Raw genomic sequence first — 15921 nt, 5'->3', positions numbered from 1 at the left:
AGGAATCCAGTAAAGTTGCAAGATAGAAAAATCAATGTTCAAAATCAGTTGTTTTCTATGCACTAACAGTGCTCTGCACAAAAATAAGGAAAGTGATTTCATTTACTATAGCATCAACAATAGCAAAATACTTTGGATAAATTTAATGAAGGAGGTGAAAGATCTATGCACTAAAAACTATAAAACACTGATGAAAGAAACTGAAAAGGACACAAATAAATGGGAAAATATCCTGTGTTCATGGACTGAAAGAATTAATATTTTTACAAAATCCATACTACCCAAAGCCACATACAGATTCAATGCAATCCTTATCAAAATTTCAATGGCATTTTCACAGTAATAATGCAAGGCAATCCTAAAATTTGTACAGAACTACAAAAGACTCTGAACAGCCAAAACAATCTTGAGAAAGAACAGATCTGAAGGCATCTCACTTACTAATTTAAAACTATATTACAAAATTCTAATAATTAAAACAGTATGATACTGGCATAAAAACAAACATGAGACCAATGGAACAGAATCAAATAGACAAAAATATACCTATGCACATACAGCCAACTAATATTTGACAAGGGAACCAAGAATACTCAATGGAGAGAAGATATTCTCTTCAATAAATAGTGCTGGGAAAATGGGATGTTTACATGCAAAATAATGAAACACTGGATTCCTCCCTCACACCACTCACAAAAATTAATACAAAATGGATTAAAGATTTACATGTAAGACCTGAAACAATAAAACTTTTAGAAAAAAATTATGAATAAACCTTCATGGATATGACATCAAAAATGCAAGCAACAAAATAAAAATAAACATGGGGACTACACCAAACTAAAAAGCTTCTGTGCAGCAAAGGAAATCATTGACAAAATGAAAAGGTGATCTAGGGAATAGGAGAAAATATTTGCAACCCAAATATCTAATAAAAGGTTAATATCAAAGATTAACTCAATAGCCAAAAAAAAAATTAAAATCAATTAAAAAAGGCAGAGAATCTGAACAGACATTTTTTCAGAGAAGACATACAGATGGTCTATATGAAAAAGTTCTCAGCATTACTCATCACCAGCAAAATGAAAATCAAAACCACAGTGAGACACCACATCACATTTGTTAGAATGGCTATTATAAAAAAGGCAAGAAATAACAAGTGCTGTGAGGATGTGGGAAAAGGGAACTATTAGTGGGAATGAAAACTGGTGCATCAGTTATGGAAAACTACATGAAGTTCCTTAAAATTTTTTTAAACAGAACTAGTCTGTGATCCAGAAATTCCACTTCTGGGTATTTATCCAAAGGAAATGAAAACACTCACTTGAAAAGATATATGTACCCCATGTTCATTGCAGCACTACTTACAATAGTCAAGATATGGAAACAATTTGTGTCTATCAACAGATGAACGGATAAAGAAGTTGTGGTGTATATATGAAATAGAATATTATTCAGCCATGAAAATGAGGAAATCTTGCCATTTTGACAACATGGATGGACCTTCAGGGCATAATGCTACGTGAAATAAGTCAGAGAAAAATGGATACTATATGATCTCACTTATATGTGAATATGAAAAAGTTGAACTCATATAAACTGAGACTAACCTGATGGTTGCAAGGAGAGAGCAGGAAGCAGGAGTTTGTGGGAGTGGTCAAAGGGTACAAACCTCCAGTTACAAGATGAATACATTCTGGGATGGAATATACAGCATGGTGACTGCAGTTTACAGTGCTCTCAATATATATTTAAAAGTTGCTAAAAGTGTAGATCTTGAAAGTTCTCATCACAGATATAATTGTAACTAAGTGAGGTGGTGGATGTGTTAACTAACCTTTTTGTTAGTACATACATATATCAAATAATTGTGTTGTACACCTTAAAGTTACACAATGTTATATGCCAAATATATCTCAACAAAGCTAAAGGGAATATCTAGTAATAAAAAAAAGGCGGATAAGCCATTATGGAAAAGAAAAACCAAGGGTTTGGAGAAGCTGCTCATCTTTCAAAAAGGAGACCGTGGACTGTGTGAGTGCCATCATTCTGCATTCTCTCTCTATCTCCTAGCAAAGTGTTCTTATCGTGGCACTTTTCATACTGAATTAGGGAAAGTGAATATTAATCTGAGCTGATACTAATCACCCATGACAGAAAATTCCCACTGTGATCAAACTTTCATAACATATTAGGAGTAAAAAGCCCTCTCCTGCTTCTCACAGGTCAATCTCCAAGCTGCCTATAAGCGTATGCTAATAACAAGCATCTGTCCATCTGCAAAAGGCTCCTTAACATAGGACAGTGACAATGTGAAAACTGAGCCTGCAAACGAAATGTTAAATGGCCAAGTGACAAGACCAGCCTCCATAAGGGGACAGTAGTATCCAATTTCCTTGATTCTCCAGAATGCCAGCACAAAGCTCTGTCCACAAAGATGTCATATCAGGAAAAGCCTCAAGTCTTGGAACTTTAGACCTGAAAAGAGCTTCAGTTCAGTTCAGTTCAATCTCTCAGTTATGTCCGACTCTTTGCGACCCCATGAATCCGCCTCCCTGTCCATCACCAACTCCTGGAGTTCACCTAGACTCACGTCCATCGAGTCAGTGATGCCATCCAGCCATCTCATCCTCTGTCGTCCCCTTCTCCTCCTGCCCCCAATCCCTCCCAGCATCAGAGTCTTTTCCAATGAGTCAACTCTTCGCATGAGGAGGCCAAAGTACTGGAGTTTCAGCTTTAGCATCATTCCTTCCAAAGAAATCCCAAGGCTGATCTCCTTCAGAATGGACTGGTTGGATCTCCTTGCAGTCCAAGGGACTTTCAAGAGTCTTCTCCAACACCACAGTTCAAAAGCATCAATTCTTCAGCACTCAGCCTTCTTCACAGTCCAACTCTCATATCCATACATGACCACAGGAAAAACCATAGCCTTGACTAGACGGACCTTTGTTGGCAAAGTAATGTCTCTACTTTTGAATATGCTATCTAGGTGTTTACTAATCCAGTTTTTTCACTTTTGAGCTATCAGTTTAAGGAAGGGATTAGATGAATTTATCTAATGACAAGATATTAAATCTTTTGCAGAACTGGACATTAACTAGAGCAGAGGAATAATCTGAAAGTCCTTCCCTCCCAATGCAGTTTATGATGGTTCTTTAAAACTAGGGACCAAAATCTAGCTGGATTTTGAGGTGTTTTATTTTTAATTTCATTTTTATCCAATCTGATAGTCTCTTATGTAGTGGGATAGTTACATTTATGAATTGTTTCTGCCTTCATATTTTGTTTTCTTCTGATGGCTAATCTGTTTTTCTTGGCTTATTTCCTCTCTTTTTCTGATTTCTGCCATTTTTAGTGCTATAGTCCTTGATCTATCCTCTATGTCTCTTAACTTTTAAAAAATTTTATTGTTTTATTAAAATATCCTTCCCGTCAGTACCATATTCTGAATCATTTTCTCAGTGCTATCTTTCAATTCACTAATTCTTTATTCAATTGTGTATAATCTAGAGTTTATCTTATACTTTTTTTTTTTTTGGTTCAGTGAATGTATTTTTTATTTCCAAGATTTGTAATTAGTTTTTGTCTTATTTATTGGTTTGTTTTGCCTCTCATTGCTCGTTCAGTTTCTCTTGTCTAAGAGCTTACAATTACCTCCATGCAGGTTACCCCCAGTCAGATCTTTTAAAGGCGTTTCAGGGCACCCATTTCCATGTATTACTGGGAAAACAAAGATCCAGTCATGAGACAATAGGCAACTTGGTTAAATTCCTAACTCTGGAGGGGTTTTGTTCTTCAATTTCTATCATTTTTATAACCTCGTGGTTCTCAATGAGGGCTGACTTACTTTTTCCCCTAGGAGACACTTGGGAATGTCTGGAGACATAGTTGGCTGTCACAGCTTGAAGGAGGTGGTTACTATTACTGACATCTAGTGGGTAAAGGGGCTTTCCTCATAATTCAGTTGGTAAAGAATTTGCCTGCAATGCAGGAGACCCGGGTTCGATTCCTGGATCAGGAACATCTCCTGGAGAAGGAAATGGCAACCCACTCCAGTATTCTTGCTTGGAAAATCCCACGGACAGAGGAGCCTGGCAGGCCACAGTCCACAGGGTCGCAAGAGTCAGACACGACTTAGTGACTAAACAGCAAGTGGGCAAAGGCCAGGGACGTTGCTAAACATCCCACAATAGAGAGAACAACCGCACTGCACAGAATTATCAGATTGGTAGAGTTAACAGTGTCAGCCCCCAGCTTTAAGCAGCAGTCAGTGTGGCTGAGTGAGTGCTGGTAACTTTTTTTACCCCTCAGAAGTGGACCTTCAACTCATCTTGGTTGACTTCCAGACTCAGAGTCAACAGGCCCCAGAATTTATCCCCATTCATTTTGCATTTCTTGCCCGTTTAGCTCATTTCTGAGCCAGGCCTTTTATATCTTTTCAGTTTTCTACTTTAATATTTAGTCTCTCATTACTACGCATCTGAAACAGAGATACTGGCCCAAAGAATGAACTCACTGAGCTATCTTAATCCAGGCCAACTTTCTGGTGGAGCAAGTCTATATGAATCCACCGTTTCTTGGTCTTTTTTAAAGTTTCTTTTTTCAACAAAAATGTCAGATATCTTGTGATATGCTCTGATACAACCCACAGTATAATAAAATAACACTTCCTAGATGGAATCTTCTTAGCTACTTTTCAGCAGCTAAAATAGGCCTTTAAAAAGATCATCATCTAAAAACCTCAATGAATGCCTGCGCCTTTCATAGGAGCCTCTCCTACACAGGACACTGGGGGTTCTGGTAGAGATTTCTGGGAGTTGCCTTTCAACAAACACAGGTTCCTTCCCCTGTGACTTATATTCTTGCTTCCATGTGTCTCAGTGACCCAGTGAGAACTACAATATACAGCAAGAAGGCAGCTACAAAATGCCCAAGGTACACATCTCAGTCTCAAATGAGATTATAGGAGTCGCACTTGGAAAGGACTGACCTCTTCATCATTGTATAATGATCTTTTTTTGCCTCTTCTCACTTCACATCCTAAAGTTCTCTGACATGAGATGGAGCACAGCTATCTTCATCAGCCAAAATCTTGTTCTCCCAAACGTACTGGGTCTGTGTAAGTGTAAGGTGTAGGTGTAAGGTGTAAGCATAAGGTCTTAGGTGTTAAGACCAGGACTGCTACATGTAACATCCCACACAGTTCCATCTGACTCAGATGCCAAGCATCCTCTATGGAATGCCCCAGCCCAGGCAGAGGCATGTCTCCTACAGATTTACAGCATCTCCTCCCACAGCCTGGTTCATCATGGGTCTGCTTCTCACCCACCCAAGACACATTCGATTGGATGATGAATGGACGCTTGGCCCCACTAACTTCTTTATGAGAAACTGGATTGGGGCCAGAGAGACATGATCATTTACCTGTGGGGAGCTTGGCTATAAGGTCACATGGAATTGGGAACTGAAGACACCATTGGGGTTTTGTCAGGATAAGGCTGTGTGCAAGCAGGGTCATCATGTACAAGGACACCCAACTGAGAGGCAAGTGAGCACTGAAACCCAGCATGCCATGCTGTGCCCTGGAAGGGGCTCCTTCTCCTAATCAGCACAATTGTCACATAGGCTAGCAGTGTGTCTGGTGTGTAAATAGATGAGTGTGTAGAGAAGACGGCTGGCAATGATAAGAACAGAGGTAATGGCCATAGTGATGAGAGATATTCAGCCCCAGAGAGAAAGAAAGAGATGGACAGAGAAGCTGCCTGGGTCCTGAACACTATCAAACACTTTGTTCCAGTTTCTACAACACCCAGCTCTACTTCCTGCCCTAGGCTAGTAGTAGGTATCGTAGTGTCCTTCTAATAAACTCCCTTCATTGGTTTTATTGAGTAGGTTTCTTGTAATTAAAAATATCCTGTTGTGATTAAGCTGCAGGAGGGCAGGGGCTGGATCTTGTTCACTGTTACATGCTCAGAGCCTAACACAGTGGTGGCCATGAATAAGAGTTGGTCAATGAAGATTTGCCCAATGAAGATTTGCCAAATGAATGAATGATGAGAAAGTTGTGACATGCATGATTTGAGAAAGTGGCAGCCTTTGAAACTCCTCATCAGGCCCACCTAGAATAACAGAAGGATGAGGGTTTCTTCAGTGAGGTTAAATCAGTAATGTTTTTTTACCGGAAGTCACTGCCAAATTTTCAATAGTCCAAAGAAAATTGTGTGAATCCTGATTTTCAAAGGGCTATGATGTTCCCTAGACAAAAAGAAAATGTATCCCTGTGGTGAAATAAAATCCAGGATTTAAAAAAATAACCCGGAAAATGTTTTCCTAAATAAATAAATATTACAAATTTTAAATTCTTTCTGGATTCATAGATATTAACACTGCGATGGTCTGCAAAAGATCAGTCCATCCAGCACTGCTCTTTGAAGGAGTTGCTCAGAGGGGTTCAATAATTTGCATGAGGTCACACAGCATGAGTATGGGAAAGGAGCCTGGACCTCCTGTCTTTGACCTCTTAGGGCAGGGTTTCTACTATAACCAGCTGCCCTTGGCAAAGGAAGTTCTTATCATTTCTCTGCTGCTACAATTAAAAAGACACACCTTTTGAAACAATTCCCGTTTACTACTCAATCTTTTAACCCTGGTCAAATGGTTGAACTAATGACGGCATTTATGCAATTATAAGTTGAGTGCACATTTAAGAAACAACCCATCAAATATATCAGCTTCACTGTAGCTCCACTAAAACAAAAAGTTTTAAATGACCAGGGTACCAAAAAAAAAAAAAGGGTGCAATTTTCAACTGTATTATTACCTGTGAAATATTACAAGTGAAAAATGTAATTACCTTAATGCTATTTTTGACATCATATCAGCAAATTACCCTGAGTCCCCACTGTGACACTTCTATCAGGGTAAGCATTATCCCGTTGTGAGTGTCAATCCCTGGGGAAAATGAAGTTGCTCAAACGGTTTCGATGCTTCAGCAATTAGCCACCTTGAGACTGCCAGGAAGGGCTGATTTTTGAGACACTTATGGGATGTTTAACCTATAAACATCTAGGACATTTACCTCCTGTTTGTTTTTTTTCTGATTAAGTGCCAGAGAATCCTCTTTATGCAAGCAGAGCATCATTTTATGTAATAAGAACTTTTCTCCCTCTATTTTCCTTCTTAATCATTAGCAAATCCGCTTCTGCTATTAAAATACATACCACGAAAACTGGAAAAAGAGGTAATAAGTATATATTGTACTGAAGACTAATACCCTAATGTCATGAGGGAACAAAAACACACACAATGTGATGTGTTGGAGGATTAGCAATCTTCATGTTGCTAAAACAAAAATAATAACTTCCAGAAACCTTTGGAAGCCGGTGATTTGTTTTCTGAAGTTCCGAAGCTTTATTAGGAGATTAGAAAGGATGCAAACACAAATATACACACACACTTAAGCTTTCCAAAATTGCTCCATTTACTTTGGGTGTAAAAACATCGTGCGCTAAAGTCAGGTCCAGCTATAGGTTAGAAATTGTTAATGGGCAAAAATGCCTCTCTGTGCATGTAAGGTATCAATATCATGCACAATTTCAAACAGTTTCTCTACCAAAATAAAGGACTCCATCCTCATTTCACTCTTAACGAGCTCTGTTAAAAATTAACTCTGATATAAATGCAGTAGTAGGTCATTCATATCATCCAGCTTTGTGAATGAATTCTGTAAAAATTAAAGTCCTGAGGCTGGCGATTGTTCATACAGAACTATATTCTCCATAGTATAACACCAGCCTTTTGGAAAAGGAACAGCCTTTTCCAGTTTAGCTGCAAAGATGAACGTATTCAGGTCGGTTACTGGGTCTTGAGCATCTCTGCATTTTCGGTGTCTATTTTAGGTAGAGAGTCATCCCTTAGGCTGCTATTCCATCTGGAAAATGTAATTAATAAATCATCAGCTCTCAGCTCTGCACGCTGCCTTAGAAAGTGTACCCAAAAAATGAGAAAGGCTAAGATCTATTTATTATGTATTGGCCCCCAGTGCCACCTTGCACATTCTTTAGTGTCCCCGGATCTCCAGGAAAACAAGGTGCTTGGGTTTACTTGAAGAAACGCGGCTCTTTCCTGTAAGCACATAGAATTGTCCCTGCTCTTTCCAACCATCGGATCCCCAAGCCCAGGCTTATCACACATCTCCAACTCTTAGCCTGAACAAGGGAGGGAGCGGCTGAAAAACAGAACTCTTCAAGGGGGCTCCAGGGTCTGATCAAAGACACCTTCCTGTGACCAAAGGGAAGGAGCAGGCCTGGCTGGGGAGCTCCAGGAACAGAGCACCCTCAAATCAGGACAAACAGGTTCAGGTCCAGTCTCTGTGTTGCCCTGTGAACTGGGAACTTTCTTACCTTTTCTGTCCCACTTCCAAGTAAGGACTTAATTATTAGCTATTATGATAATTAAAAGGAACTCATTAGTTAGCAGAGCAGCAATAGCCACTCCCCCAAGGAAACACCTCCTGGTGGGTTCTGATTCTTCAAGAACGATCATCCCAGGATGCTGAGTATTAATAGAAGTTGCTCAGCAATGCAAGCCAGTATCTTCATTTGCATTTCCTACAGAGGAAATGGATGTGCAGAGATGTAAACAGGCAGACTAAGGTCAAGATGGTATCTTAGGACCCTGGTTTAAAGTCCTATCCAAGACCCCAGGGTCCTAACCACATGAAGGCTTCATTCTTCCCAGATAATCTCAATGTCTCTCTTGTATCCTTAGGCCAGAAGAACCATTTTAATGCTACATTTAACCTAAAAGGCTTACCTTTTTATCCCAGCCCGTTTTAGCTTTAAATTTACAATATTTACTCACTCTGCATGCAGTCCTGATTAATGTCCAAATTCAACCATGGTGGTTGTGTGTGTGTGTGTGTGTGTGTGTGTATGTATCTTATATACAATTCCAATTCTCCATGGCTAACCAGAGTGTTATCTTCCTTGGCTTCTGGGTTTCTGTACCTCACTGATTCAGAGTGCCAGGTATTTGGGATTAAATCCAGCCTCAAATGTTATTTGCTCTGTTTAGTGCTTTTATGATGATTCTCTTATTATCTGCATGTGCTTCAGTGCTAATTGTACATTACAATGGTTGTATGCAGGCAGCCTGTGAGGCAAACAGGAGTCGGGGAGGGGGGCGGTATTCAGAGCAAGCCACTGTTCCATGGAATCCAGACAAGGATCAAAGGGAAAGATGCCAAAGGAAAAGAACAAGGGGGCAACCTAGTTTGTAGTTTTGAAACCACTGCCTGGTGCTGCCCTGAGGGCCAAATTAACTGTTTCAGGGCATTTAGCAAGTGTTCCAACAAGAAAACATTAAGAAGAAGAAAGTGTATGTTATTTCTAAAATCCCATGTGGGTGTTCAAAATAAACCTGAATCATCAAACTCCAGAATTCATGTATGATTATATTCAAAGGATGTTTGACAAGGGAAATACACCATTTAAATTGTTAAAATAGTTCAAAGACCTCAAGGATAGTTGACACACCAATCTAAGCATGAGGTTTAGAATAGGCAAATATTAAACCCCTAACTCTGAGTCTGAATAGAAATTTTAAAAATCATCCTTCTGATGTTTATCAGAACTCACAGGAACAATTCTGTTCCACCTTTTACAAAAAACATTGCCAGTAGTTTAGAAATCACAATGAGCCCTGAAATCACAATCTCTAGTGAAATACTCTACTATGTCACACATAGTTTGCAAATTATTTTGAAAGACAACATATGACACTCAAATGCATCTATAGTAGTGTGATAAATTAAGCATAGAAAACAAATTATGTGGTAAATCTCGGCAAGTCTATCACCTTAAAAATGATTTTAGCACTGACATTTTGCAGTATAATGAAACACAAATTATAATTAGAAAACACCTTTGGTGTCCATTCTTGAAATCATCTTTTGCAATTCCTAGTTTCCTGACAACTGCTCAGCGACTGGAGATGAGGACAATCAACCATTCCCAGCTTTAAACTCAACTTTTCAACAATCTCTAGGATTTCAGCTCCCTACACGTTTCATGCTGATCTGGAGAAGGGGCGAACTGATGCGGGGTTACTGAAGCCTGAGCTTCAGGCCCCTTCACTCACTGGGGCCTCTTTCAAGACCATGGACTTAATTTTCTGATCCTTTTTCTTATAAATGAGTTCTCCCAAATGCATAAACTTCAAGCCCCACAACAACTGCCACTGGGTAAAATGGATAAAACTTCCTTAAGCATCCAAGCCCCACACCAAGGATCACAAAATGCCAGTTCTTCCTAATCCCTTCACAACCAGGGCTTGGTAGCCTTGACCTTATCATACTACAGACAGATACCACGTGGAGAGCAGCTGGTACCACAGGTAACAGGGTCGGTGGGTGATGCTCCCTGTACGATCTAGGCAGATACTACAGTAAAAGATGGTTCGATATAGTCTTTCTTCTGTTAAAATAAGCACGTGTTATAAACACTTTGTTAGTCCTTGTTGTATATGCAATGAAAATTTGAAATGAACCTTGGCATTCCCAAGCAGTGATTCTGACCACTTTTGAGTAAGCATAGGTCTTCTAAAATTTTCAAACTTGCCAAATGTTATATCGTTTGGCTTCTGCCTAAACATTTGAAAATTTCCTAAAATTTCCATTTCTAATTTTACTCTGATTTAAAATTTTAATTTATGCACAGCTCAATCCAAAATGTTCTGCAAACTCCATAAAAATATCTAAAATTTCTGCCTCTTTTTCACTTTTTCTCAACTCAGTAATCAAAAGTTTGCAGATTTCACAAATTATTTCTCTAAAGGCTATTTGGAGTCTTTTTTATCACTATGTAAATAAATTTTATCTTAGAGTTTCCTATGAATACCGTGTTAAGAAACTGGGTGAAAAGATCTAATTTTGCTGACCTTACTTTTCCCACATGTTAGTACAAAGCTAACATAAACCTCAGAATAATTCTATAAGCTAAATACTATTATCCTTATTTAGTAGCTGTGGAAACAGGCTCAGAGAGACAAAGAAACCAGTTTTAAGTTCAGTCATGTAACTGATAACTGAGTAGATGTGGAGTCTGGTCAATTCCATTATACCAGACAGCTAAGTATTTGAATATGCCCATACCATTCTCACTTAAGAGCATACGTGAAAAGACTCAGTAAGAAAAGCCCAGAATTCATTCCCAACCATAGTTCTCAAAAATTAATACATGTCGTTGGATAATGCCTAAACAATTTAAGCGAGGTTTAGGGAAGATGGGAATAACATCATGGACAAATATGAGTAAAAAATTGAGACTCTTCACAGAGTAAACATTTTCCAATTCTAGCCACATGTTATTAGTGCTGACAAATAGAAACTATGAAGAGTTATAGACAGAAAATAATGCAATAATTTTTTTGAGTGCTGAAATTCTTGGGCTGCAGCTAAAAACTGATCAAGGTTACCAATTCCTTCATTCTGGACAGTATGCGTGACACTTCCTATTTAAGAAATAAACAAGCACTAATAAGCAACCAAGACTAGAAAGCAAGGGAATTTCTTTTAGAGGTGCTAGGCTTAGCACCAGACCATATACTCCAAGGAGAAGAGAGTGTTAGGATAGGATCAAGACAATATCAATTTAGAAGTAAGTTGAGATTCTGAGGCTGCAAGTCAAAGATCAGGAAACAAGGTCATTTATTCCAGAAAGTGATGTCGTTGAGATGTCTCAATGGGATTCAGTGGAAATGGAAGTGTGTTCACCCAGTTTTAAAGCAAAAAAAAAAAAAACCCAAAAAACCTGACAGGCTGAATGAGAAAAGGACAGAGGCTAAAACACCAAATCAAGGAAGATGAACAATCTTTGGCAAGGGAAGAGTAGACCTCTAAAGTGAATTTGGGACGCAGGGCTGATTTTAGGTCTTTTGGCATGGATAAAAAAATGACAGCAGTGCTTGATTTGATCTCGAGAATCAATGCCAACTCCTTATTAAACTGTCAATCTTTCTTAGTGTTACCCTTAAAGATCTTGATTCAGTGAATGCACCAGTGAACCTGAAAGCTGCAAGTTTCAACAGCTCTCCTTGCAGAGTAAACACCAGGCTCTTACCCAGAATTTCCAGAGTTTCTGGTGCCATTCAGTGCAGCCATCATACTGATGTTCCTAACAAGCTCTGCTGAATTGTTTACTTGATGAATAATTTTCAGCAAACATCTAATCTTGCAAAGTATTTTTAAAATAAATAGCTGGTACTGATTTCCCTAGAGTCCACAACAACTAAAACCAATCATTCCCCAGCCCCGCACTGTGAAAAATGGTGAGAATGGCCATGTTGGCGATCTGAAAAAATATAAGACCTTGAGAAAAATCAGTAACACCATCCAAATCATTTTTCCCTGAAGGGTAACTCCTGTGTCATCAAGCCACTTGCGCTCTTTCGGGGTTAATGGAGAAGCCAGGGAAAGGATTAAAATCTGATCCTTCTACGGGGAGTTCAAAATGGGGAACTCCTTGGCTTCATGGCTCCCAGGATCACGCAATGACTTGGGTCACTCATCTATCTACACCAACTTTAAAAGGTAGGCAGGTTCGGAAAACCCAAAAGCAAAGCACCTACCACTGCTCAACTGCCATTTTGATCTCAACCAGGATTGTTCCTCTGCATGTGGAGGGGCAGCGGGTCTCAGGCTTCTCCTTCTCCTGGGACATCTCAGTCAGCTCTGTTACTATAACCAGGACTCAACCCACCCCGGACCAGTGGGCCCCACTCAACAAAGTCCAGACAGTGACACAATCAGGCTTTGCTTAAAGGACACCCACAGAGTAACACATAGAGATGATGTGGACTGTGCAGCTGAGCTCTTTCATCACCCGCTGGGTCCCTGAAGACCCCTTCCCCACCTGCATCCATCCAGCTCCATGTGGCCAAAGCCACATTCCCTGTTCCCACTCCATCAATGTCCTCAGGCATACCTGGAACCCGCTTTGTCTAGCTCCAAAAGGGGAGGTCAGGGACAGACAGGACTCCCTCCTCCAGCTTCCAAGACCCCTTCGCAGTCTGCAGCCCCCTCTCTCCTGAGCTCTAGAGTGGTCATCTGCTTCACAGGGGTGACTTAGCCTTTGACTCCCAGCCTGGGCTTTACTCGGGGCCCCACCAGGTTAGAATACGATACCTACACAAAGGCCAGAGACCCACAGTGGAACGCAGAGTGTGGCTGTCCGCTGATGGGGCTCAGCGGCAGATTGCGGTCATGAGTCAGTCGCTTAAAAACAGCACGAAGAACTCTCTCTGGGCCAAACACTGACACACACAAAATGGAATGTTGTTTCTCCTGGAAAAATGCACTAAAAGAAATATACCATGAGCCACGTAGGTAAGGTTAAATTTTCCACATTAGTAGCCACAAGTACAAAGAAACAGGTGAAATTAAAGTGAATAGTATACTTTTTATAAGCCAATATATAAAAATATTATAAATTTCAACATGTAATTAATATCAACAATTATGAATGAAATACTTAACATTTTTTTGGTACTACCTCCTCAAAATTCCACATGTATTTGACATTTATCAGTTCAGTCAGTTCAGTCACCCAGTCATGTCTGACTCTTTGCAACCCCATGGACTGCAGCACACCAGATTTCCATGTCTATCATCAACACCCAGAGCTTGCTCAAACTCATGTCCATTAAGTTGATGATGCCATCCAACCATCTCATCCTCTGTTGTCCCTTTTTCCTCCTGCCTTCAATCTTTCCCAGCATCAGGGTCTTTTCCAATGAGTCAGTTCTTTGCATCCAGTGGCCAAAAAAAAAAAAATTAGGGTTAGGGTTAGGGTTAGTGGCCAAAGTATTGAAGTTTCAGCTTTAGCATCAGTCCTTCTAATGAATATTCAGGACTGATTTCCTCTAGAATTGACTGGTTTGATCTCCTTGCAGTCCAAAGGACTTGTAAGAGTCTTCTCCAACACCATGGTTCAAAAGCATCAATTCTTTGGTACTCAGCTTTTTTTATAGTCCAGCTCTCACATCCATACATGACTACTGGAAAAACCATAGCCTTGACTAGATGGACCTTTGTTGGCAAAGTAATGTCTCTGCTTTTCAATATGCTGTCTAGGTTGGTCATAGTTTTTCTTCCAAGGAGCAAGTGTCTTTTAGTTTAATGACTGCAGTTACCATCTACAGTGATTTTGGAGCCCCCAAAATAGTTTGTCACTATTTCCATTGTTTCCCCATCTATTTGCCATGAAGTGATCAGACTGGATGCCATGATCTTAGTTTTCTGAATGTTGAGTTTTAAGCCAACTTTTTCACTCTCCTCTCTCACTTTCATCAAGAGGCTTTTTAGTTCCTCTTCACTTTCTGCCATAAGGGTGGTGTCATCTGCATATCTGAGGTTATTGATATTTCTCCCAGCAATCTTGATTCTAGCTTGTACTTCATCTAGCCAGCATTTTGCATAATGTACTCTGCATAGAAGTTAAATAAGCAGGGTGACAATATATAGCCTTGACATACTCCTTTCCCAATTTGGAACCAGTCCATTGATCAAAGTTTGGTTCTAACTGTTGCTTCTTGACCTGCATATAGATTTCTCAGGAGGCAGGTAAGATGGCCTGGCACTCTCATCTCTTTAAGAGTTTTCCACATTTTGTTGTGATCCACACAGTCAAAGGCTTTAGCATAGTCAGTGAAGTAGAAGTAAATGTTTTTCTGGAACTCTCTTGCTTTTTCTATGATCCAACAGATGATGGCAATTTGATCTCTGGTTCCTCTGCTGTTTCTAAATCCAGCTTGAACATCTGAAAGTTCTTGGTTCACGTACTGTTGAAGCCTGGCTTGGAGAATTTTGAGCATTACTTTGCTAGCATGTGAGATGAGTGCAATTGTGCAGTAGTTTGAATGTTCTTTGGCATTGCCTTTCTTTGGAATTGGAATGAAAACTGACCTTTTCCAGTCCTGTGGCCACTGCTGAGTTTTCCAAATTTGTTGGCACATTGAGTACAGCACTTTAACAGCATCATCTTTTAGGATTTGAAATAGTTCAGCTGGAATTCCATCACTTCCACTAGCTTTGTTCGTAGTGATGCTTCCTAAGGCACATTTGACTTTGCACTCCAAGATGTCTGGCTCTAGGTGAGTGATCACACCATTGTGGTTATCTGGGTCATTAAGCTCTTTCTTATATAGTACTTCTATGCATTCTTGTCACCTCTTCTTAATGTCTTCTGCTTCTGTTAGGTCCATTCTGCTTCTGTCCTTTATTGAGCCCATCTTTCCATGAAATATTCCCTTGGTATCTCTAATTTTCTTAAAGAGATATCTAGTCTCTCTCATTCTATTGTTTTCCTCTATTTCTTTGCATTGATCACTTAGGAATGCTTTCTTATCTCCTCTTGCTATTTTTGGAACTCTGCATTCAGAGTTCCAAATAATATCTTTCCTTTTCTCCTTTGCCTTTTGCTTGCCTTATTTTCTCAGCTATTTGTAAGGCCAGTTCAGACAACCATTTTGCCCTTTTGCATTTCTTCTTCTTCTTGGGGATGGTTTTGATCACAGCCACTTGTACAGTGTTGGACGCACCTCTGTCCATAGTTCTTCAGGCACTGTGTCTATCAGATCTAATCCCTTGAATCTATTTGTCACTTCTACTGTATAACCGTAATGGATTTGATTTAGGTTATACCTGAATGGTCTAGTGGTTTTCCCTACTTTCTTCAATTTAAGTCTGAATTTGGCAATAAGAAGTTCATGATCTGAGCCACAGTCAGCTCTGGGTCTTGTTTTTGCTGACTTTATAGAGCTTCTCCATCTTTAGCTACAAAGAATTTAATCAATCTGATTTCAGTATTGACCATCTGGTGATGTCCATGTGTAGAGTCAACACTTATAGCACATCTCAATTCA

At 39.6% G+C, this 15921-nt stretch overlaps 1 protein-coding gene across 3 annotated transcripts in view; it reads right to left on the bottom strand.

Annotated features, from left to right (window-relative positions):
• Window positions 1–15921, bottom strand: part of LOC102287021 (uncharacterized) — a 194547-nt gene that overhangs the window by 32806 nt on the left and 145820 nt on the right. For 2 of the 3 annotated variants that reach the window (XM_070383153.1, XM_070383152.1), the window contains one exon: window positions 13188–13355. The exons of the other annotated variant lie outside the window; for it this stretch is intronic. In XM_070383153.1, the coding sequence (XP_070239254.1) occupies window positions 13188–13355 (168 nt within the window). The remainder of the gene's footprint in view (window positions 1–13187; window positions 13356–15921) is intronic. 3 annotated transcript variants of the gene reach the window in all.

This window comes from Bos mutus, chromosome 15 (genome assembly GCF_027580195.1).
Source record: "Bos mutus isolate GX-2022 chromosome 15, NWIPB_WYAK_1.1, whole genome shotgun sequence".
Lineage (NCBI taxonomy): Eukaryota > Metazoa > Chordata > Mammalia > Artiodactyla > Bovidae > Bos > Bos mutus.
The sequence above is the reverse complement of the archived record's forward strand: the minus strand, read 5'-3'. Positions and strand labels throughout refer to the sequence as shown.